Here is a 26277-nt window from a genome sequence, read left to right on the forward strand (position 1 = left end):
AAAGTAAGCAATTTTTCTGTTCTGAGAGCTGTACAATGCTGTCATTAGACAAAACTTACATACCTGGATACCTTGCTCTTCATCCAGCCTCAGTACAATATAGATATCAGCAGCATGATCATGATTTGTGTTCTTCCTTCATTTCATCCCTTCCCATGTTCTAGCATTCTTTTAATTTTTTTAATCTCGGAGTGCATAGTATGATCCAACATACTCTTGCAGAGTGGTAAACAAAGCCAGAACCTCCCACAGTAAAGCTGAGGTTATGAGGCACTGCTAAAGTTCTGAATGGTAAAAAAGGAAGGTGAAATCGGCATAGATGAATGTAAAATGACACATGTGAAGAAAGTAAGTGGTGGGGAGCAGTATTAGCTTAGTACTGCCAGCAAACTTTGCTGCTGTGCTACGAATCCTCTTTTCCATGTTATTTCTAATGTATTGCACAGTCCAGGCCCATGGACAGATCCTGCCACCATGAAAACTGGCCTTTTACCTTCTAATTTTTAACCATTATTTATCCTGTAGCAGTTCTTTTAGTTCCTTTTAAAAATTTTTCTGGTAAGGGACTTTGCTGACTTACTTTCTGGGACTGGGCAGAATCTACTGGACAACTCATCTTTACACAGTTTTTACTACCTTACAAACCTACAATTTTTTATTTAAAAAAAAAAAAATCATGTTGACTTTTCCCAGTAAGGATTCTATAACTGGATACTTTGTGAACTACAGAACAGCACAGAATGCGATGTAGTTTTGGTCTTTTTTGTGGTCTATGTTGCTTTGTCATTTAAAGCTGAGAAAAGCACACCTCTTTTTATTCAAATAAATTGAAAAATTACAAAGAGAAAATCATTCTGCACTAGTTAATGCCTAACTTTGTCAACCAAAATTATGTACTAACCTTAAACTGTATATGAGACATTTAATTGACTGCTTTTACAAAACCCTAGAAAACCCACTATTCTGCATTTAATAGGTGCTTGTAGGGTAATGCTGTGGTGTTACCAGTAGCTAAGGTTTGAGGAAAATCTTAAATTTTTAGGAAACCGGAAACCCTCTAAAAAGCATATCGATAGGTATCAGTGGATTAAATACTCCACTTTTAGTTAATTATCAGTGGCCAGCACTTTAACACTTTTCATTTCTTTTGAGCAATCCACTGTGACCAAAAGAGGGAAACATAATTTTACAAAAAATTACACTAACAGTTTATCTTGTGAAATGTTAATTTCTCAATTTTCAACAACCAATTGAAAATATTTCAAGAGGCTGCTCTTTCAAATCAGTTCAACGTTCAGCAGGTCCTACTGAGGGGTCTTCCAGATTGCCAGTTCAAACGTTTTGATTTTTCAATTCTTTAATGCCTCAAATTAGAGAAAGTATCTAGACAAACTGTAGTCAGCTGAAGGACTCAATTTAGTATTACTTTTTCCTTTGTTAGCTTTGATAAATGTTGTAGTTGTCATCAGCTTTTCTTGAAAATTCTTCTTCTCAGACCATGTAAGCAACACATAGACTAGGTATAGAGCATCAGAGGAGAAACATCTCCTACACTAGGATTTCTGTAATAAATAGAATGCATTTGCTGTATATTAAATAAAACTGTATTGTCACTACCTCTGGTTTGCCCTCTTGATACATAGGGGAGGGGAATTATCTACTTAACACTCTTCAGCAAATGCGGAATTATCAGTATTTTATACTCAGAGGGTATCATGGATATCTCTGCAATTAAATCATAACATATTACTCTTACATAAGATTTTAGATGCCATAAACAAGGACTGTGGGATACCACTAAATCAGCTACAAGTAGACGGAGGAATGACCAATAACAAAGTCCTCATGCAACTCCAATCAGACATTCTCTGTATTCCAGTGGGTAAGACGAATTTACAACTCCCTTTTTCTTTTTAAAGCTGAAAACAACATTGGTTTGTAATGGCTAATGAGGGCAAGTTTGGCTTGCATTGTTGTTGTTGCTGGTCTTTTGCTACTGCTTGAGAATGTTGGGGTTTTTTCAGAAAGAGTTTTTAGATCTTGCATCCAGTTTTGAGGTTCACTTTCCTAGAGAATCAATGACATTTCTTGTGTTGAAATACTATAGCACTATGATGGTATTGAACTTTAAAGTTGTCATATGAATTTTTAAACATTTTTAAACATCTAACAATTTTAAAGTCAGTGAAATTAACGTTCTCCTGCAACGTGTTGGCCCCGAGAAACTTGCTCAAAAATAAATCGGAACTTTGCACCTCCGCTGCTCGTGTTTTGCTTTTGCATTTCAGCAAATAGCAAATACCCTTTTTTCTGTTCCCTTTACTTTCACAAACCTTTGATTTCATTTACAATGTAAAAGAAGACCCACAAAACACATTGTCCATTCTGTTTCCTCCTGCTGCTGCAACAAAGAAGACAATAGAGGTTACAACAAAAGTGGGAATCTTGCAGCCAGTTTTCTTGGCATGCATAATATGAAATACAAACCCAAATGGGGTTGTTCCTCTCTCCAAATGGAAGTTTAGGATGCCTTTTCTAAATACAAATCTTTTTAATAACACAATATCTAGAGCATGGGGACAAGACTGAGAACTTAGCCAGTGATCACTGCATGGGGAGGGAGCAAGAAGACAAAAATATACTATATTATTAACAGGAGTACCCTAAGGAAACTGATGGTTGGGCTCAGCAGCCTTGCACATGGTATGAAAATGGGTAATTGCATGACTCAGTCTTGAAGGAAGTCGTGATCTGAGATATTTCAAAGAATTGGATGACTCATAGGTGAAGTTAGCTTCATAACCATGTGCATGGCAATAAAATGAAGTTTGCAGTTGGCAAACTTAAAGGAAGCATATAGCAGTTATAGAAAATATATATCATTGTATATATATATGTAAATCTTTAGTTCTGATGTCATCAGGATGACCTTCATTAAAAATCATCATGGCCTTCTCTGTGATTTACTTCAGTAAAGCCATCAATGCCTGAAACAACAGCTCTAGGAGCTGCTATGGCAGCAGGAGCTGCAGAAGGAGTTGGGATTTGGAGTCTGAATCCTGGAGATTTGACAGCAGTGACATGTGAACGATTTGAACCACAGATCAACCCAGAGGGTAAAACCCTTTCATATTATCTAAGAACTTGGACACGTAGTATTTTGTGTCCAACAGATCGTGTTTTTCTTTGTTGCAGTCTAACATACTGATATAAAAACAGCGGTATATGAATATCCTCACAAATGTTGAAGATCAACTTTGTAGTGTTTGGTTTAGAGAAAAGTGCATTTCACTTGCTGTTTTGTCCATTTATTGACTAGTAAGATTGGAAAATGGGTAAAACAACATAACTCCACAGGGGAAGGTGTTGGGGTTTTTTTTCTTTCTTCTTTTTGAAAGAAGCTTGACACCAGGCATTACAGTTTTTGATTTATACCAAGTAAAATAAACGAAATTTTGAAAGGTTTTTACTGAGAAAGATGTTTCCTAAAGCTCCTGTGCATTTATGAGTTTTCACAGGTGGAGAAAGGACAGACTGACTAGTTTTGGGAGACTTTTCTTTTGGTTTTAAAAAGCCTACATTAGGCTACATTGTTTTTTAGCTAACTAACTTTTTCGTCAGTTCTTAAGTGCTTCTAGAAATGGAAAGCATGTACTTGACATAATTAATCCATGTGCAAGACAAATGCATTTTTGTCTTTTCAATTACTCCTTAATTTTTGGTACAGAATTTTGTCTTACCATTTTGATTATGATTACTGCTATAATCCTTACTTCAAGACAGTATTTTCAACACTGAAGAGCTTCCCATGAATAACAATTGATTCATGTTGTCCTAGTTGTAAATCTTCTTATTGGTGAGCATGCAGAAAATTGCTTTTAAGGTTTATTTCTCCCTTCTGTGCATAACTGTGGGGTTTTGGGTTGTTTTGTTGTGGGTTTTTTGTATTCAAAACAGCATTTTAAAACACTTGTTCTGTGCAGACAAACTATACTATGCAGCGGAGTGGAAAGCTAATATTGTAGTGTTTGCTTCTTTAATACTTGTAGCTGTATTCCTATGCCTTGAGGATTTTCTGTTTACTGATTTCTCAATTTCAGAAAGTGAATTTCGCTATGCCAGGTGGAAGAAAGCTGTGATGAAATCTATGGGCTGGGAGACATCTGAAGCTCCTTCAAACGGTAAAGCAGAAATTAATGCAGGTCAAGTATTATTAACTAGCCAGTTAGCCTAGGTAGTTAATCTTGAGTTTGGTGCCTTTTCTGTTCATACCATCTCTGGACTATTCCAATGATTTAAAAATTATTACTTAAAACCACTGTGGAAACAAAGCAGTAAAAGAGATAGATAGGCCTTTCTCTTAAAAGGAGGACACAAGCAATATCTTGCAGGGCTCTGAAAACTGACGACATGAAATCAAGACTAACTGCAGATTTTACACAATGCCATTGGTTTACAAAAGAAAAAAAAAATCTTACCTAGAAGAAGAGATACAGCACAATTCTAAGACAGTGCAGGGGTTTCATAAACTTTCTTATACTATAACTTCACGTTGCAAAGGAGAAAAGTTTCATCCTGTGATTTTTCTTGCTGTACCTTGCCTTTGTTATTTGCTGTATAGGAAGGAGGGATTGATAGCCTCATCAAAATCTGTTTGACCCACAAGGGCTAAGAGCAAGAAGTTATCATAAAGTGAAGAATTGCATAGACCTATTGTTCACACACAGAGAATATACAAACACTTTTGAGTGCTTTTTCATCTATCATGTTTGAATTAAATAAAACCTGCAGTCTTCTGTGATCTATAATTTGAATTTATAGTTCAGCATTATTTCAGGGTAAGTTTTTAGTCCTGAATCATCCTGCAACACATCATTTGTGGGCCTTATCTTTTTGTTTCCCTTTTGTTGGAAAAACTACTAGAATAAAAAGTATTAAGTAAAGAATCCTCAAAATGTAAACTCCCTCCAGAATCCACAGTTGCATTCTTGAAAGCTAAAGCTAAAATTGTCCTTTTACCATTACCTTTGATTCAAGTATTTTATTTAACACCATGGTTATACAAACAATTCTCTCAAGGCTATTTGGAAGGGAAATAGGTAACTGAGCATGAGACTTCAATATTGTCCGTTACGATTTGGTAGCTTTACATCTAAACTCTCTGTTATGTATCCTAAAATCCCAAGTGCTTGATGCATGTCTTACTTATATATCTTTATTTCCTTTTGAAGGACAGAAAATTTTGCCTTGCAGGAAATAAAACTAGATCTTGTTCTTCAGCTCATGTGAAAAGGAGTATATTTGTCAAAACTTACCCTCAGTGATTATCTGATTTCACACTGGGGGGGGAATATTATTTTCCTTAGTTCTTGCTTTGAAACTTTGTCTTCTGCCTGCTAGGAGTATTTAAGATTGACAAATACTAGAAATAGGCTCAACCTAAATAGTGCTAACAGTGGAATTTGGATCTGAACTCTTATAGAGAGCCTATTTTGAATTATTGTGGGGGTTATGCATAATATTTTTTAGTTTTTCTGCAAATGTCACTACATTTGTTACTTTTTGCTGTTCATATGATTTTTAACACATACATTTCAATTTATATATATATTTCTCTTTTGATTTGCTTGACTGGAAACACCCTCCCCTGGATGACATCAGGTGACACTAGTATCTTCTGTAGTCTGCCTTTGGGTTTTTTTATTATGAGTAGCATGATAATGTTAATCGGAGCAAAGTACGTCTCAGGTTAGTTGTTATTTGAACTAGATCACTTTAAAAGATATCTACACGAGTTTAAGTGTTGGGGGTTTTTGTGTTCCATCTGTTTATTTTTAGCAAAAATGACTGATGCTTTTTGTTGTTCATGCACACGAGTGTTTGAGGGTGTGAATTAGACAAATGGTACCTATGGGAACCAAGTGAATGCCATCTTGAATTCATCCTCATGTGCCATGAAATTCATAATTGTTAGATGCACATGAAACCTTGAGCTATCCCCTCCCTTTGTCTAGCTATGCAGACTGTACACAGTTTATAAAAAGGATATAGGTTGGAGCAGCCTAGCAGAGGTTTGCATTGCCTGCATTACCGTGTGCATTGCGGTTAGAATAAGGTTCCATCCCTTATCCTGTATTTGTTCTCATAACATGTAAAATTATTTTGAGGATCTCGTTTAAATAAAGTGAAGATTTTTCTTCTGTCCCTGAAAGGCTTCATGCACCCCTTTCATTTTTCTGGTCCCCTTGGAACTATTGTATGGTTAGAAATCCTCATCTATGAAATCTAGAGAATATTCTTTTTGTACTTTGCTCTTGATGGATAAGTGAATTCATTTTGTGTAAAGAGAAGAGACCCTAAAAAGCCTATCTGCAAAACTGGGGAAAGGGACTGTGTGCATATGCAATGAAGATGCATCTTCAACCTATTAATAATATGTTTTATTTTAAAAGAAAGTTCTTAATATGGATGACGGTGTTAGTTACTTATGCCAGAAGTAAGACATTTCATTAAGATATTATTATGGTAAGAAAAATAAGTTTATACAGTCATGTCATTTGTTTTTTGTTGTTGTGTTTCCTAATTTCATTCCAAAGAAAATATTTTACAGTATAGCCATTGTTGCTGCCCAGTAAGCTTTTGGGGCTGGTTGTTTAGTTTTCTTTCTTTGTTTTGGTTTTGGTGGGATTGGAGGGGCTGTTGTTAATTAAACAGACAGTTGAGGACTCTAGCATGCTTCCGTGATGATGTGTTTGTATTTTGTTTCTACTCATTCAGCCTGAATTAACTATGCAATTGTAATTTTTCTTGCATGGAAGAGACTGAGCTTGTAGGAGAACTGAAATCAAACTAAACAAATGCTAGGCAAAAATCAAACTGAACAAATGGATTGACACTGATTTACTAACTCTGGAATGTATCTGTGAAGGAGAACAATCTTGATTACAAAGAATAAAGTAAAACCAACTGTGGGTAAATTTTTAGCAAGCTGAACTAAGCAACTTGAATATTAATTCCAGGTCAGGTACCTGACCACATAGAGGGTACCTAAAATAGTATGAAGATCAATGTTAAGTGGGCAGACAAGCAACTTAAATTCTGGGTTTATTGCTTTTTAAAAACACCTAGACAGTAACTTGCATATAAATATCTAAACTTGCACTGGTGGAACTCATAATAAAAAGGGTTTTTTCTCCCTTCCCTAAGCTTGTCAGTGCCTTTCTGACCGACAAGTATAAAACATATTCATCTGAAGTCACTCTGGCTTTCAAAACCCATTTTTGCCCTTGTTTTCCGATAACAATAACTCTTGATATAGTTACGGTTACTATATATATAGTTATAAACTATATATATAGTACTATATATGTATAGTTACTATATATACCAATATATTGGTATATTATTTATATGGTAAGCTTGGGGACAGGAGAAGTTGCAAGAAATTTCCAGCTCTTGTTTGTTTTTAAAATGATGATGTCTAAAAAGGAATAGCATCAGTGATGGTACGTACCGGTTGTAGTTTTGCTCAGCTGTCTGTTAGGGTAGAACATGATATACAGAATTTATGTTGCTGATTGGAACAGGGCTGCTTCCCATTAGCCATTTACTCTGATAAATATCCTTTTGCTTTTAAAAGCCATAACTAGCTGATCAGACTTTCCTTCTAACTTCAGTACAGGAACTCCATTAATTAATTTGTTACATTTTATCTTTTAATGAAACACTGGAACTCCAACCCAGTCATCAATATAGTAGGTTTGAGGATTGAATCTGCTGAGGATTGAATTCATCCTTCATGTGCTGAAACAGCAGTAAGTCTCGCATGGCAACAGTGCTGTTGTTGAACATGTCTCTGTAGGGCAGGGCCATGATTTTACAACTACTGAAATGCGAAGGAAAAATCTGCTGTAGCAGAATAGAGAACACTAACGTGGCAAAAACCCATTTACAAAATTGCTAACCTAACTGCCTTTTCATGCAGCACCTGATGACTGAATATGAAGAGCAATACTGTATTTCATACCATTTCATAATTTCATCAAAATCAGGTCAATTACTTGTACCTTATTTTATGATCTTCATTCTTCTTGTCTTCCAGGGGAGAAAGGGCCAATATTGTGTTTTATTTCACTATGAAAGCAAGTTGTATGTACCAACTGGTATCCTTAAGCTAAATTCTGTTAAGTCTTTCACACTAGTTTTGGAAGTGGACATCTGAGAGATTTCAACATATTCTGTAGCTGTACTTTTTTTGGGGGCTGGGAGTTAACTGAAAGTGATACTATATTTTATTAGACTCAAATTTAAAGAAACGCCTTTGCATGCTTAAATTGGCACCTCTCAAGTGAGGTATAAGTTGGGATTGGATATATACAGGATCTTATGTGACATCTGGGGTATAAAGTTCTTTGACTTTATTCTCACAGAATAACATGTCAGTGCTGATAGCAATACTATCCTGCTTAAATAACCTTGGGGTATTTTTTATGATTCTGTTTTTCCTTTTTAGTTTCTTGTGTTGTGATAGTCACTGCCAAATTGCATACTAATTTACATATAGGGATCACTGTGCAGTTCTACAAGTTAGTTGCAATAATATTTCCCAAATTTCTGAAAGCTGAGCTCATATTCAGAAAAAATAAGCGCAGAGTACCTTCCTTCAGTTCTTGTTAAAAATTTACCCACCTTAATAGTGATCCCTTCTCTCCTACTATATGCACATCCCACACACTTAAGTGCTGGCTTGTCTGGTGTCACAAGATACATCTAATTCATAATTGCATTAATCGAAAACAAAAGACGGTTATACTGAATTCCTCCTATAGCTCAGCTGTGTTATAGAGTGTTATTAATGTTTTAAAGTAAATTCTATGTTACTAATGCACATTCTTTCTTTTTTAAGGTACTGGTAAATGAGACTACTTAGTGGACTCTCTGGACGCAGCTGATTTTTTTTGTTTCATTTTGTTTTATTGTCTGAAGAGATTCCACTACCAATGTGATTACGCTACTTGTGTGACTAAATCCACTCATGAATCCATCTGTTGCCAGTCCCTGAGTAACCTCCTAGTGGTACACTGAAACCTTAAGTCTTCAGCCCTTCATTACTCTGTTCCCTTCCCCATCAGCTCCAACTGCGCTGAAGGCCTTTGCATGGACTATCTCACATCATGCTCTAAAATTTCACAAGCCCTAGCTTTGTTTGAAAAAGTTGATATAAAAAAACCCTGCAACTTCTGAGGTAATGTCAGATGTTTAGCTATCCTTTTCAGGGCTTTGGTACTTCATACAACACACTGAAGAAGGCTAATGATGGCACTATAGAACTTCGTAAACATTTTACAATTCTTCCAGCTGCTGTGAATTACCTTTCATCTGTCTATGGTTGCCAAAGATGTTTTATTGTAGTGGCCACTGGTCTGAAACACCTTCAATGGTACAAACCTTTTAAACACTAGCTCAAAATGTATTATCAGTAGCACACATCGCCACTGGTTTGGCAATGGAGAGGTTGCTGATGTGGTCCACAGAGTACTGTTGAAATGATCAATCACAAAGTTAAAAAGTTTGCTTTGGCTTCTGGCGTATGCAGTCAGTTTGCCCATTATAGGTATTTAAGACACTAAGTCCTGTAACTGTACTTTTAAACAGATAGGAGTAAATAGATGCTTTGGTTAAGGACATGTTTTATGTTCTTGTGCTTTTGTGTTAGTTTGGAAAGACAAATTTAATACAGCATGCTATTTACAGGACAGCTTCTTGTTCCTCAGCAACTGATAATTCTTAAAACTACTCTGTACAATGCACTTTTCTTGACCAGTACTGCACAGATTCTGTCATCCTGCTTAAGGATATTTTAGTGACTATTTGTTAAACTTTTGAAAGTTGAAGCTAATTTAGTTTTCCTTAAAGAGGGTCCACTCCAAACTATATATCAGTGCTTTAGTTCTTGATCTCTTTTAGTATATCTCAGGGACCAAAATCTCCCTTTCAGTTTCCATGTCCATAGTTTTAACAGCAAGTTGTCTCAAAATATACTGGGACAACCCAAAACCCTGGCTTGGAAGAGTAAGCACTTGGCACCTGAAACGGGCCATTGGAATTCGCAGGCAACATGCATGACAACTGAGTTGCGTCCACTTTGAAACTTTTTGTCCTCCACAGGTAAAGGAGTGAGGCAATAATCTTATCTTCAGCTTTCCTGTTTGTACCAACAGCATGACAAATGTCAGCCTTATTGGTTAGGTCAAAGAAAATGTGTTCTTGTATAGTGTCATGAGATCAGTATAGAATCCTAGCGAGGTTGAATATGGGAACAACATGGAGAATTTCAAAGATGTGTTTAAATGCACTAGGAGTTAAAGGGAGCGGTTTTTTGTGTGCGTTTGTTCTTAAAGATTTTTGTCTTTAACAAATTTGTTTTTCTTTGTTAAACTATGATTAGAGGCTTAGTTTTTAAAAAGATGTTAAATATGTGTGTGTCTGAAGCAATGGATTGCACAGAAGTTCAGATCTGTACAATATATTTAATATCAAATGCATATTAATTGCCTTTTTATTCTCAAGTGCAATGACCTTTGAAAATGTGACTTTTAATTAAGAAGTTGGAGAAGGAACGTTTTTCGTCCTGTGGTTGCATGTATAAATTTACCAGAGGGGATTTTTGTGCACAGGTGAAAATATAACATCATTCAAATCCCATATCTCCTGTAAATATTCAAAATAGGGGGTGTGACAACTAACATTTCTGAGTTTTCCAGTTTGTATTGGAGAGGTGAAGAAAGAGTGAAAAATGAACATGAACCCTCAGAAAAATCTTTATACTCCTTACCTTTACTCGGAGCTATTGCTGATCTCACCTTACCCCAAGGAACAGGAGTAGCTGCAGCCTTTGGAGCACACAGGACAAGGGCATCACACACCTCAAACGCGGGAGTTCTGAGTATGACCTCTTGCCAAAACCACAGACGCACTGAACCTGGGAATGACTAATGTTGAAGTGTTGCCTTTGCCGGTGATGTATGTGGCAGCGGGAAGGCTAGCACATAATATGTAGGAGGGGGAGTGTTTGCTGCTTTTCTGACTTACCTTTTACTGGGAAACACAAGTCCTATTACCTTTTCACTGAGATAAAATTGTTATTTTATTTTCAATTGCTGTTGCAAATATTTTTTAAGAATTTCACACCACTGTTAACTTTCTACCAACATAGTTGAAATATATTGTGAACTGCATGTTGGGGGGCAGGGTACAAACTGTTGAAAGTTAGCTTTTTGTGAAGCTGTGATTTATTTTTTTCTATAAATTACCAGATTTATAAATTCTTACTTGAGAAAATACATTAACTTGGTATTAAAATACCATAAATAAATTGATGTAAGCTGTCGGTTTATTCTTGCACATTATCTTTCAGACACATTTTCATTGATGTTTTTTACATGAGGCATTAGTATACATTGACGCATATTAAAGAATGGAGCACCCTCTTTAAGTATCATAGATACATGCTTCAACTTGCTCAGTTATACAGCTCAAATACATGCAGTACTGCATTCTGCTTTTCAGCAATATATTCAGTTTCAAGGACTGGATTAGAAATTACATTTCCTCAAGTCCCTCCATATTCAGGAAAAAGCAGGAAAAAAATACAACGACAAGAAGGAAGAGGGTCCTAATACAGGTTTGATCCAAAGGTCTCAAACAGCATTGCTCAGTGGGGCCAACAGCCAAATGGTTTTTTCACTTGTACCATGGTCTGGTAGTTGCTACAGATTAAAAAGCCATTTTGAGTTGGGGGAAGAAATGTTCATGAAACAGAAAATGTTGCTGGGGGCACTAGCCAGGAGTGTAAGGTGTATTTGTTACTTTAAGAAAGAACAGGGCTGGGGCGGGAGGGGTGTATGTGGAGGGTACATGTATGGAGTGTGCCTCCCACATTCTTGTTTGTTCTGTCTCTATGTAGCTCCCAGTTGTATTCTACACATTTAGTGCTGCATAATTATACCAAAGATCTAGCCTTCATCGAGTCTTTAGAAAGTCTTCAGTCCCCTGTATCGAAATCAGTTGTGTGAGTCGGAAACAAACAAAAAAGGCATTTAAATATCATGTCAGTAACATGTTATTACTCAATATCAGACTCCCTCTGGTCATAAGACTCCAGTCTCTTCCTCTTACAGGGCAAAATGACAGCCTTGCCCTTAACTGCACTGCACAAGAGCATACTCAAATTTATGATTCATCAAGCTGGAGTATTATGAGATGAGAACTTTATTAATGTAATTAGTACCAGAAATTGATATGTGTAAAGAATTTTTGTTCAATGAAAGCTAATACAATGTCTAGTCTATTATTGGAACTCTATACAAACAAGCTGCTTAATATCTGTATCAGCATCCAAACCATGATCTTTCCATCTAAAGAAGGCTGGATCTGTAGCTATTGGAATGCCATCCCATTAGGAGCTGTAGCACAGGCCCAGTGTGATTTTTTCTTTTTTTCTTGTTATTATACTTGACTGGCATTTATGGAAGTAGTACTCATCAATCCTGGAGATATGGGCAGGCAAATGAGTAGCAGCCCTTTAAAGCTTGGAAACAGCATAGGAACATTGCTGGAATTATTTTCCTATGCTGTCCAGAGGGACCTCGACAGGCTGGAGAAATGGGCTGACAGGGACGTCATGAAGTTCAACAAGGGGAAGTGCCAAGTCCTGCCCCTGGGATGAACAACCCCATGCACTGGGACCTGCTAGGGCCCACCTAGCTGGGAAGCAGCTTTGCAGAAAAGGTCCTGAGAGTCCTGGTGGACACTGAGTTGAAAGTGAGGCAGCAATTGCAAGAAAGAAGGCCAACAGCACCCTGGGCTGGATCAGGCAGAGCACCACCAGCAGGTCAGGGGAGGTGATCTTTCCCCTCTAATGAGCCCTGGTGAGACACATCTGGAGTGCTGGGTCCAGCTCTGGGATGGCCCGTATGAGAGAGACACGGACACACCAGAGTGAGTCCTGTGATAGGCCACAAAGATGGTTAAAGGATTGAAGCGTCTGCCGTATGGGAGAAGCTGAGAGATCTGAGACTGCTCAGCTTGGAGAAAGCTCAGATGTAAATACCTGATGCAGGGAGCAAAGGCAACAGAGCCAGACCCTTCTCCATGGTGCCCAGTGACAGGACGAGAGGCAATGGACACAAACTGAAACACAGGAAATTCCATTCAAAAAAAAAAAACCAATTTTTTACTCTGAGGGTGGTCACACACAGGAGCAGGTTGCTCAAAGAGGTTGTGGAGTCTCCATCCTTCAAGATACTCAAAACCCAATGGGACATGGCCCTGATCTCACTGACCCTGCTCTGAGCAGAGCGTTGGACCAGGTGATCTCCAGAGGTGTCCTCCTGCCTCAGCTGGTCTGTGAGACTGTGATTAGGTCAGCCACAGCTTGTCTCCAGCACAGGCTGAAGGCTCAAGCCAGCTAATAATAAAGGCCAGGGACAAGGAAATGCTAGTTTATTTGGACAACACCAGTTCACCCACTGTTGTATTTCAACATTATTCAGCTGGAGTTATTACTGTTACCTTACATACATATTTGTTTTGGAAGACTCAGCCCTATTGCGTGGGCTTATTATCTTACTTGTTTTAGTTTTGAGAGAGAATCTTTTAAGCAGTTGCTAGTCAGAGTTTAAGCAGAATGACTGTTTTTCAGATTCCTGATTGTTATAATCTAATACCCCATTCTTCATAGGGGATTATACCAACAGGTACTTCAAAGCAGCCCAAAAGGCAACCATGGGATAATGTGCTTCCAAAGAGACCACAGTTAAATTGTAGTTAGCAAAACCTAAAACCATGGGTTCCTTGAACTTTTGTAATAGGAAGACATCAGTTTCTGAGTAATTTCTTTTTGTTTGTGGTGTTTTTTCTTTAAATCCATGGGCTGCTGATCTGGGAGTGACTTCTCTTGACTATCCTTGAAAGCGCATTCACTTCCATTGGAAGGATCTCCTGCACCATTACTTTTCAGTTCTGTGGGGATGGAGCACTCTGAGAAGTGAAGATCCAGCACCTCTATCTTCCTGATTGTCCGATACACTTCTTGGGTCTTGTGCAACTAGAAAAGACCTTGCAGACAGGACAGCGTTGGTGATCAGTTGTCACTGTCCAGAACGAGCGTTCTCCCTCCTAGCTCTAAAGCAGTTGCAGCTGTCTTCTATTTCTTTTGGCAACAGAACGGGTTAGTCAGCGTGCTCAACAGCACCCACACTTCCTATGCTACTTCATAAACAGCTTCAGGAGTTTTGAGTACATCACTGTTGTCTTGCAGGTGAACAGATTACTGAAAACCTGCTATAGAGCTTACTGTTTGATACAGAGGAACTCAAGATTCATTAACTGTTTGTCATTGGCTTTTATGAGCACAGAAATCCCTTCTGTATTACTACCCCATGTCCAACAACAGGATTCAGCTTACAGTTGAGAGGATGCATAACACAAATATTAATGCCCCCCCCCCCCCCCCCCCCCGCATGATGTTCCAGTACCAACATCAATTTCTTCCACAAATACTAAAGCCAAGTGCTGCCCCATTTGAAGGAAGGTTACTTGAAAAACTATGTAAATGGTTTCAATCTCTATCTGCTTATAACTAGAATCTAACTCCAAGTCTTTTGTGGACAGCAGTTTCTGGAGATGAATGTGCCAGTGCTGCATGTCAACCTTGATTTTTTCAGGGAAAATTGACTCTTCAGTTGTTCAATTCTGAAGAACTGACTCTTCAGCAGAAGAAACTGCTTCAACAAGGGCAAAAGCTTCTAGAGCTCTCACACTACAAATACTGGAGGCATCAGTTATTCTCCAAGTATTTTGGTTTTGTTTTAAGGAAGAAGAGGAAAAGGGGGGACAGTGACCTCTTCTGGAATGTGCCTTGACCTTGTCTTCATCATGAAGCAAAATAAGAGAGGATAACTTTAACATTGTTCTCTAAACAATGATTGTTGTGTCTCAGTTAAATTTCAAGACACATATTAAGTGTCTTTAAGACACTCCCCCCCAGGAAATAGGTTTGTATTACCAATGCAAGCTATCCTTACTTGGACTCTAGTTAATCTTCAAGAAGGTGCAAACAACTTCATGTACAACATGATGCCTCTATTCTGTGACCCTCTAATACATAAGCCTTAAAGCAAACAAATTGTACCTTACCTTGGTTTGGGTTTCAGCTTATTGATGAACTTCCAACTCAAGAGCCATCAAGGGCTGTCATACCCAGCAGGAGATTTCAGATCGTGCGATCATTTCTTTGATTGTTGCCAGTTTTTTTGTTTGACTGCTGATATTATGCCAACAAACAAGCATACACAATACAAGGTTTGTCAAACTTCTAAATGTTAAGTAATGTTAAGTAAAAGTCATATTAATTTGATTAATTTAATTAAACCTACTATAATAGTGCTGAAAGATTTTATTTGCTAATCTTGAAAAAGGTTATTTGTTTATTCATGAGTATGTGAAATACTGAGTCCCAATTGATCTGCAAATGAGGCTTGTTGTATATTGGAATATGCAGGTATGGTGTGTGAGGTAAGCAGTTAGGAAAGGTAGAAAAAAACATACCAGAATTTTAGCAGTTCAGAACCCAGTGTAACACAAGAGTAGATCAATATAACAAGCAACAGGATGGTTGAAGGTCATAACAGTAGGCTGGTACTGGTTTACAGAATATCCTTGAATATCTGAAACTGTTGGAAGATTTTATTATAGCTTCATTTTTTAAAAAAAAATCAGTTATTCCCCCTTGCTTTTCAAAGCAGCATCTGTTGAAGCTATCACAGCAGCATTTGGCACAGTATCCTCAAAATGAAAATGTTGAAATTGTAATTTAAATATTTATGCAAAAACATGAGTCACAGCTGTACTACCTTACAATAGAAACAAAGATAACATCAGCATATGAGCAGTTCATTTACATGCTGTAGATCAGTACTGCCAAACTAGTTTGCAGTAAATGTGGAGTACTAAACATATATTGACAGCCGGCTGAGTATGAGCCAGCAGTGTGCCCAGGTGGCCAAGAAGGCCAACGGCATCCTGGCCTGTATCAGAAACAGTGTGGCCAGCAGGAGTAGGGAGGTGATCGTGCCCCTGTACTCAGCACCGGTGAGGCCGTACCTCGAATACTGTTTTGGGTCCCTCACTATAAGAAGGACATTGAGGTGCTGGAGCGTGTCCAGAGAAGGGCGACGAAGCTGGTGAGGGGTCTGGAGCACAAGTCTTATGAGGAGCGGCTGAGGGAACTGGGGTTGTTCAGTCTGGAGAAGAGGAGGCTGAGGGGAGACCTCATCGCTCTCTACAACTACCTGAAAGGGGGTTGCAGAGAGGTGGGTGCTGGTCTCTTCTCCCAAGTGACAAGTGACAGGACAAGAGGAAATGGCTTCAAGTTGCTCCAGGGGAGGTTTAGGCTGGATATTAGGAAAAAACTCTTTACTGAGAGAGTGTTGAAACACTGGAACAGGCTGCCCAGGGAGGTGGTGGAGTCACCATCACTGGAGGTGTTCAAGGAACTTGTGGATGTGGCATTGTGGGACATGGTTTAGTGGGCATGGTGGTGTTAGTTGATGGTTGGACTTGATGATCCTACAGGTCTTTTCCAACCGTAATGATTCTGTGTGATTCTGTGATTCTGTGATATGAGGAAAGACAGAGAGCTTTTTCATAATAGAATAAAAAGAGGTGTGGTAATTCTTGTTTACAGAAATTCCCCTAAGATTTTCTAATGTTATGAATTTTCACCCAAAAGTGATGAAGTTCCAGTACCACAGTTACACACGGACCTAATAGTCCATATCCACAAAGTAGCCATTAAAGTACAGTTAGGTAATTTCTTTCTCTCTATAGATATTTAATCTTGGATGCTGCCTAGACTTTGAAATGAACTGATGTTCCACAGTGAAGAAATTGGATGTAAGTAGGATCCCCATCTCTTTTTTTTTTTCTTTTATCTTGAAGTTAGAGGTTTTGTAGTGCTTAAGGCACGGGTTCTCTTTATTGTGGTGCTTGAAATTACATTGAGCTACAACCTTTGCCCAGGCATCTCCAAGATACCTCTCTCTCTTTCTCTCTCTCTCTTTTCTCTGGCCCTGAAAAAAACTCAAACATTTCATATCCATTCAGAGAGCTGCTAACAGCTGCTGGTTTATTATTTTGTGTTTGCTTATCTATTCCACCGCTTTGAGTCTACACTCCGTGTCAGTGGAAGCATTCCCGTTTCGGAACAGGAACAATAATCTGGGTTTCTCGATCTGTCCCCTCATCCTGCTACTGTAGTGAGATAATGTCTGACAGTCTTAGGGCACATGTAATCGTGCACCTAGATGCCGGACAACATCACACTTTAAAGATACATTCTTCAGACCATATACTCCTTATCCACCCTTACAGAGCTAATCCTTCCTCTTGCATCTTGGCAGGCAGCCATGCAGCTACAGTCCAAAAGAAACACTATACAGAGGGATGACCTAAATAAGAGTTACGCTGAAGTCCACACATCGGGTGTTTGTTGGGATTCGGGGTAGTATCTTACAGGGTTTTTTATGGATCTGGCTTACATCATCCCAAGAACAGAGTATTGCTTCTGGAAAACAGCATTCAGGAGAGAAAAAAAAAGAAGTATTTGATGCACAGTATACTTTCATTTGTATAAATTCAAATACTCTTTCTCCATTCTAACTTCAGTGCTGAAGTCAGGCCCACACTGTAACACTTTGCCAGCACAGCTGTGATGCCCGGGGGTATAAGGACACTTTGCTTGGTTGATATCTTAGTGCCCACATACATCAGACATTGTGGCAATGCTGTGCTTTTACTGGCTTCATTGGCACTTTAGGTGGGGACTGAGCTAAAATCTGTGTATTACCACAGCAAAATTGCTTTACTGCTAGCTTATTTCTCTGCATTAAGAAATGCTTTTGCAGACACAGCCTTGGTGTCTTGAGCTTGAACTAAACCAGACTGTTATCAGAGCAATTTTAATAGCATGTTTTTCAGGCCAAGTCACATAATGCTTCTAGTTTAAACAAAGTAGAATAAATATAGTCTATTCAAAGCAATCCTTCTTCAGTGAAGACAAACTTTTAAAGAATATGAGAAAAGAATTAACAGTAAGAGTTTTAAAAAAACCCCTCAGGTAATGGTATCACTTCATTTGGATATGTGCACAGGTAAGATTGATTGATTCCTCCAGTCCCCTTTGTTCCTTAGATTGAGCTTTGCTAACATCCCATATGGTGGAAATTTTCCAAAGAACAAAAAAACAGATTTGTCACCACTTTCATTTTCCTACCAGAGCAGATGTTGAGGAAATGTGGTCCTAACTGTAAAAATGAAACTCCTATTTGACCAGCCGAGTAACTAGAAATTGCTGGCCCAATGCATGGGACTCTTATTATTTAAGCAAGCCATTTGCACAGATATTTATTACGTCATTTATTATGTTCATGTTCAACAAACATGTATTTGTTTTGCTTCTTTAACATTTTCATCATTTGCTACTGCCACCTAGGTTAGCATTAAGTTAACGACACAAGTGACTTGAGAGAAAACTGTAAATTATTATAATTTATAAACAACTGCAATAGAAAAAAACCTTTTATATGGTTATGGTAAGTTCTTCTTTAAATCTGAAGACTTTGACTGATTAAAAGTTTAAAGCATGAATTGGTTTTCTTAACAAAGGACCAGAGAATTGTTTTAGCTTTCTTAATCACATTTTGCCTTTGCTGAAAAGCACCAGCTGTTTATAACTTTAAAAAAGACACTTGTTGCCTGTGTTAATTTCTCAGAAAAGCTAATTTAATTTATAATTAAAGGTGCTCACTTGGCAGTATGACAAACAGAAGCTCTTTGTTTATTCACAAAACAAGCCGTGCACGGGCAGCAGACTAAGTCTTGCTATCTTACCCTCGTGTACCACATACGCAAGCGGATTCTTGTCGCCAATTAAACCTGGACCATCTCTTTAGGCATTAGGATGTCTGCTGAGATTACACTTTGCCCTTGTGTAGCTACTTGTCTGATAGATACTGAAGGAGTTTCTACCCCCATTGTCAGTAGGTGGGCAAACAACCACCAAGGACACTGGTCTTCTGTCAGTAACCTGGGTCTGGATCAGTCAGGTAACAACCTGGTATTCTGGATCCCATTCAGTCATCTTCTTTCCTTTATTTTTCTTCTCTTCATTCATGGGCTGTTTTGATGTGGGCACACTCTATGTGTTTAAATGACTCAAAATAAGACTAAACATTTCTTAATATTTGTGCTAGACCATTGCAGTGTGGGAAACATCGCTCAGATATTTATTATTCTGCTGTATTTCCTTTTTTAAAATATTCCGTGTCAGATATCCTAGTAGAGATGAAAAAGGGCTGGGTCTCTTAACCGTGGTTAATTATGAATGTAATCATCCTATTTTTGATGTCTACAGTTGAACATAAATTTAAGCCTAGCATCAAGACCAGTAAGCCTCCTGGGCTTTATCCCATCACTTCTGTGAGTGTGCTTGGAAGTCCCCTGGGAGCACAAAGCCAGTCCTGGGAGGCAAAATTGTGCTTCCCCACCATGTAGTAGCGTGGCAAGTCACACACACCAGCTCCACTACCTCCCTCCAGCCATGAGGCAGTGAAAAGATTTTCACATCTAACGGTGTGGAGTTCTCCTTTCTTCCCCTAAAACCAAGCACATGAGCTGAAGCCACGCAGCTTCAGTGCCCCGGCAGAGATGACAGCTAAGCCCCCCCTCATAAGGGGCTTGCCCACCCCTTCGCATCTGGGCATCACGGCGGTGGGACCAGCAGCTTGGCAGACCGAAGTCCTAAACTGGCCCCCAACATGCAGCGCAAGGTGATACTTTTTGGGGGACTTCAGGGACTTTGAGGATTAATTTTGGACCTTCAAAAACAGTGAGGCAGTGTGCTCGCAATAGCACTAAGTAATTCAGCCTGGGTCACACCAGGAGTCTGGGATGCTTTTGCTCAGGATCGTCACTCTCAAACAACAGGACCTAGACAGGTACGTGTAGTTTGATCAAAGACCGAGTCATTAACGAGGGTGGCAGCCAAGGGCAGCTCCCACTCAGCCATTCACATCATGTCAGCTTTGCCCAGGTGACATTTAGAAACCTGCTAGGGGGTTTTTGACAAAAATAAAACCAATTTAAAAATCCAGAGTACTGTAATTGCACGAGCTTATCAAATTTATCAAGTAAATTGTGTAAAGGAAGTTGACTTAAAACACTAATAAAGTTTTAATTAGCATTTATTTCAGTATGTAAAAGGAGTCCACCAAGTTTTATAATTAAATCTTGGCAAAAGGCTTTTAATGGAAAATGCCAGTGTGTAAATTGCATTAATTGTGTAACACTACCCAGCATGGCTTTCTCTGCTGTTTTACTGATGGAGTAGGAAGGAGAAGAATAAAAACACCACGCCGAAACCTCTCTTCACAAGAGTGGATGTTAGTCACTTCAAACACTTTGCTGTTTAATAGAATGCATTACCTTAGCTTTCAGAGGGAGGAAAGTAATATTCCCAGTGGTGAAAAACAGCTGGATATCATTAACAACATGAAAGTGGAGGTGCTGCTTTCATAACTTCCACTTTCCCTTTCCTCTGTCCTCCCTTCTGTATCCTTTTCAGAGCCATAGTTTCATTTTCCCTGTTCTGACTTAACTGACCCCAAATTACGGCTTTCTTGCAAAATGAAGCTGGATTTTTTGAGTTTTCCTTCTATATTTTGTCAATCACCTGGCCCCTTTACATACAGGGCAGGGAAAGGGAAGAAGCAGCTCCCCCTTTAACACGCTGAGTTTAACAGTCCCTCTTTAATTCTTCCTATTTAATGCACACTTCATACAAGATTGGCATCATTTATTTCTAGGCAAAGAACCTAACTTAATGCAGGTAGCCCTGTGTTGGAGTAATCTACCATCCACCTCTCCTCCTGAGGCACAGAGGGGAGACAATGGGTGCGACGGGGCAGGCGGCTACCCCTGGTCCAGCTGCAATGGGGAGCATGGGGACGGCCAAGCTCCGGGGCTCTGGGCCACCTAGGCACACCGTCAGCTGCCCTCCAGCCCAGACCCCGTTCCTCCCTGCAGCTTTTTCATCCAGTCTCAAGAGTGGTCAAAAAAAACCCCAGCAAATCCAAGGGGATATATTCCTCTTGTTATCCCAAATCTGTTCCTGTCTCTTCCCTCCTGTGCTCCATTGGCAGGAGGAAGGACAGATAGAAATGGTTTTCACATGGTCTAGCCTTTCTCCTTACTGTTTTTCTGTGTTTGTTTTTGCACATAAAGAAAGTCTGATGGTTTCTGAGAAATAAGGGGGGAAGAAAGGGCTCTGCCTTTTGCAATAGCTGCTGTTTATTGCTCTCCCCAGGAAAGAGACGTTGTCACGCAAAGAGGAATTTCTTTGGGGCAGTCTAATATATGAAGATCAGATTTTGCAGGATTAGCTCCAGTAGGAGCCAAAGTGCCATTACTGAGGATATGTCTGGAAAAGGTCACAAAACTCAAACAGGATTGTCAGCCTGCTTCTTTTTGTTCCCTCATATAATCAGATCCAGTATTATCTGGATATCAGATCCAGTATTATATTAAAGATGAACTTTGCTGTTCTGCTGTACTCCTTCACCCATTGCACATGCTTTTCTCCTGATTACTGCTTATTCATTTGGCAGTAGGGGCCTCTACTGCTCTTTATTCATGAGTTAGGAAGAGCCCTGGTCGCACTCCTAGATGATCAATAAATGAGTTACAGCCAGTGGCATTTAATTATTTACAGCTATATCCAAAATGGGTTTCAATGATACATCCATGATTCTGGGGTGGCAGATAAAGCTCTTCATTAGGAAATTACTCAATCCAGTGGGGCAGGGGTGGATGTTTTTCATTGCCACCAGCCCCTCTGTTGCTGTTAGCCTTTTAACTGGTGAGGAAAGTCATGACATCTCATCACTGCCCCAGGAATGGTGTATTTACCAAATGGAGGTAGGTGTATACCCTAAGGGGTATGGGCAATATACAGGATTTATTCCCTTACTCCAGGGACTACAGCTGGTTTTCTGGCCATCGTTTCTTTGCTTTTCCACTTTCTCCTGCCCTAGGGATCACTTTTCCACCTAATGGGATTGCCATTGTTAACTTTAATTATGTTAATACAAGTTTTACAGTACTTAAGAGTTCTGGATTAAAATTATTATTTGCAGGTATGGTTACATTTATACATATTTTAAAGCTTCTTGTTTTCACCTTTTCAATCTTTCTCTCACAATCTCAAGAAGAAGACAAAAATCATTCTATTTTTCAAATCATGTAGTATTTGAGTTGTTGGACTTGGCATGATATTTCTGTCTTCTAACTGGACTATGGAAGACAGCTCTTAGATAGAAGGTCTGTTAAGTCTGCTAGAGCTTATCTTCTCGTTATTCCTATGTACCTTTTATTTTTTTCTCTATGTAGAGTAGTGGGAGTACGTCAGGAATATTGTACTTGAAATTCATTATTATTCCATTACGACCCTTTCTTAGAAGAGAAACTTAGACTATAGCGCTTCATACAGTCGTAACACGTCAAATAGCTGGTTTTTATTTTCCTGACTCCCTATTTTTAATTAAATGGTATTTTCTGCTTTTTAGGATTTAATCTGTAACATGATGAATAATTTTCTTAATTGTAGTCCGACATTTTTTTCTGATGGGGGGGAGTAAATGAGGGTGTTTATTATTAGAACGCAAGAAGTTCACAGACTACTCTAAAATCAAAATGTGAGTAGGTGGATGAATATGTAAAGTCCTTGTAATTATTGTGCTTTCCAGACTTCATGGTGGGACTTGTATTATTGTACTACAGATCTATTACATATTAATTGTGATGACCCATCATGTCCAGATCAAGTTTTGAGCCACAGTGTTTGTTTCCTTGCACGATGATTTTAGTTTCAAAATAACCTTCATTCTGTTTCTGCTGTTCCTGATGGGGCTAATGAGCAATGCTTATGTAAAATACCCCAAAGGCAGTTAAAAAACCAGAGCTTAATTGCTGGTGAGAAACAATTTTTGATGAGAACATTGCTATTCCAAGCCATGATTAGTCATTTACAATCAGCCAAGTGATGTTTATGTAGCTCCTCCAGCATATATATTATGTAGTGGGCTGTTGATTGGGTCTCTAAATGTCTATGGGGTCTGATCAGGTCTTGTTTGCACATTAATAACATTTTCAAACACTTAAACTTCATCAGAGTAAGCAGCAATAAATGAAGAAAGTTTAGGGCTGTGGGCACATGCCTACACGTTGACTGGACTGTGACTATGTCTAAAGAGATGGTTTACTCCAGCAGTTACCAAGACTATGAATTGAGAACAAGAGAAGACAGGATGCTTTCTTCTTATTTTCTTCAGTAGAAGGTGCAGTTTGGCAGTGCCCAAGGACATCTTTTTTATCCTTCCCATAATTAGACAATTAAGTGCAAATAGTGGGAATAAAAATGACTTGACTGTCCACTGGGGTTTTTAGCAGCTCAAGGGAAGCTGTTGCCAGAAAATCCTGTGCAGTGGCTGCTGGCACAAGACTTGCTGTGTGGCTTGCCCAGCTCAAGGGTCATGCCTGGGCTGCCAGAGACCCGGGGAGCTGCTGACCACGGCTGACTCTGGTGGCACTTCCCACCGCTCGGCAGCATTTTCCCGCTGGTCCTAGAGACTTCATCAGGCTGAGGAGAGCAGGTTGTGGGGCTGTCACTGGTGTGTGCGTGCCCTGTTTCACCATTTGCTTTACAAGCATTGGTGGAGCGGTGTTGAGGGCTGCTGGTGAGAGGACGATGACTATGAAATGAAGAAGCAGCAGTCAGTCCCTTGCTCCAGTCGCCCTTTCTGCCTGACATAGACCTCTCATAGCAGTGGTGCACACCAGATTTACGTGTTTGTCCCCAGGTGCAAGCCTCAAACAACTGCTACAAATTCTGCTCGTATCAGGCAATACTTTTGTTCTTATATTAACTCACACAGGAAAAACTTACAACCTGTCTTAGAGCAGCATCTATTTCAATGCTTGCTACGTACTTAGTAAATGCAGTGAGGAAGGATTTGAATGGACAATGTGTAATGCCTGACTGTACTTTGATTTTTAGAAAAGGAAAGATATTGCCTTTAAATTCTATAAGATACATCAATTTGTAAGCTTCTTTCAGCCTGCACTGAAACACGGCTGCGTCTTTTCTGTGGAGTTTAAAGCAAATGCATCAATTTGCTGGTACCTACTACGGCATCTCAATTTGAAATTGCGTGGAGCATATAGCTTGGTATGCTGGGATATTGGTAAACGAAGTAATTCTTGTTTGAAATTGCTACAGACCTTTGATACTACTTCATATAAACCCAAAAATTAATACGTGAAGTGCAAAATGTAGCCCGTACTCTGAGTGGGTTTTTGTCTACTTAAGCTGATTTTTGTATAAGTATTTAAAAGGTGAAGTATAAAAATTAGAGCAGATATCATAATAGGGCTTTATGAGTTGTGAATACATGACACCTTGGTTTTGACACTAAACAAAACTATTGATGCATGTTGCCATTTGATAGCTTAAGAGCCTCATAAAAAAACCGACGACGGAATAGTTTATCACTATTTTATTTATAGCCGAAACATGATTTAAAATCAATAAAAATCTGTAAATCAAAAGACATCTAGTCATTACTTTTGTTGTATTTCTTCTTGTGCTTTTCCCATCTTTTAGTTGAAGGACAAGAAGGGATTTTAGTTTCCACTGACAGTGCATTTCTTCTTTGTCTCCTCAGGACAGGCAAGTGCAAAAAAATAATACCCAGAACAAAGTGCTGGATGTAATAGCTGTGCTCCAGAGAAATGTGTCCATTCAGAAAAGGTGTTTACCTGTGTTTTAATGTTATGAACTTCAGTGAGAAAGAAATAAGCATGTGTTTCCAGAATAAGAAATCAACTTCGAACAATTTGCATGCTTAATCCTCTTCTCCAGCAGCGGCAGGAGGTCTGGGTTCCTTGGTGAATGAGAATGACGAATATGCAGATCCAGCACAGTAATCCTTTAAACAATCGTCCATTTAGGAGACTTAGTAAAATATATAGAACAAATTTAAGTAGGGAAAATCTTGGTGTGTACCTCACATCACAGACTCTTTGAAATATAGAGGGCCTGAAGCAAAGTGAAATCACTTAATGTAAGGACAGGACAGCAAAACTGGAGTAAGAATTTTTCAGGAAAAAAAGTTTGAAAAAGTAATAAATGTTTCATTGCCTTCAATTCTAAAAATAATTTAATCAATAATGGGAAAGGTACCAAAACTTTCTGTAACTCAGTATTGATTTTTATGTTATGTTTATCCTTTGAAAGGCACTAGCAGGTCACTGCTGAATTAGATAGACGAACCCTGAAAAGTTAAGGACTTTTACCACCCTCAAAAGCTACATAGTTGTTTCTCAAGGTCACAGTGACTGTTTATTTTTGGAAAACCATTAGTTCTACATAGTATGTAAAGAAGAACAGTTCCAGCTGCCAAACAACAAACCTGACGTTTCTATTACTGTCTGTGAGGGCTCCTACATAGTCCTTTCTGTTTGGAAATAAAGGGGTTTTTTTCTATCCTAACACAATCATTTATTAAGTTCTATTATTCCAGCTTTTCAGTTAATCATCACCCAACATCACACTGTTAGCTGATTTATGACCATCTTTATTAAAACTTTATGTTAAACCCACAGCATTTACATGTTCGACTCTGGTATAAATAAATTCTGCTGTGAAAGAAAACATACTGATCAAATACCAACTTACATCCCCCCTCCCCTGAGGAAACTTCATAACCTCTGCATTTGTATGTATGCATTCAGGGCTTGGACCGTTCACTTGTTGGCTTCCTGTGCAGACCAGCCAGCCGAAGGACAAGGTGCAGCCCTGTTGTAGCAGTAGTTACGTGGTTAACCCTTGTGAGACTGATGGTTCTGCACCAGGTATTGAATCCTGCTGGTTTTCTTCTCCAAATGAGGACATTCTTGGATGCAGGTATCATGTTCTCTAACCAAAACACACTGAAAGGTCTTCAAGCTACAGTGTGGAAAGTATTTTCTTTTGCAGCTGTGTCATGCCCCTAGTTTAGGTACTCTGAAGTTTCACAGCTCTGACCCTGTTGCCCTGGGCCCCATTTGTATTCAGCACGGAAAGTGGCTGCTGGAGCGCAGTCGGGATCTTAGGTGATCTGA

General features: G+C 38.9%; 1 protein-coding gene across 2 annotated transcripts in view; it reads left to right on the plus strand.

The window, feature by feature from the left end:
* GK (glycerol kinase) overlaps window positions 1–11378 on the plus strand; it is a 38461-nt gene extending 27083 nt beyond the window's left edge. The window contains exons 17-21 of one of the 2 annotated variants that reach the window (XM_059826553.1): window positions 1762–1882; window positions 2973–3116; window positions 4101–4181; window positions 5662–5748; window positions 8906–11378. In XM_059826553.1, the coding sequence (XP_059682536.1) occupies window positions 1762–1882; window positions 2973–3116; window positions 4101–4181; window positions 5662–5748; window positions 8906–8919 (447 nt within the window). In that variant the 3' untranslated portion in view covers window positions 8920–11378. The remainder of the gene's footprint in view (window positions 1–1761; window positions 1883–2972; window positions 3117–4100; window positions 4182–5661; window positions 5749–8905) is intronic. The other variant, XM_059826616.1, reaches the window with a different exon arrangement.
* The last annotated feature ends 14899 nt before the right edge of the window (window positions 11379–26277 follow it).

The sequence above is a fragment of the Gavia stellata genome, chromosome 1 (assembly GCF_030936135.1).
Source record: "Gavia stellata isolate bGavSte3 chromosome 1, bGavSte3.hap2, whole genome shotgun sequence".
Taxonomy (NCBI): domain Eukaryota; kingdom Metazoa; phylum Chordata; class Aves; order Gaviiformes; family Gaviidae; genus Gavia; species Gavia stellata.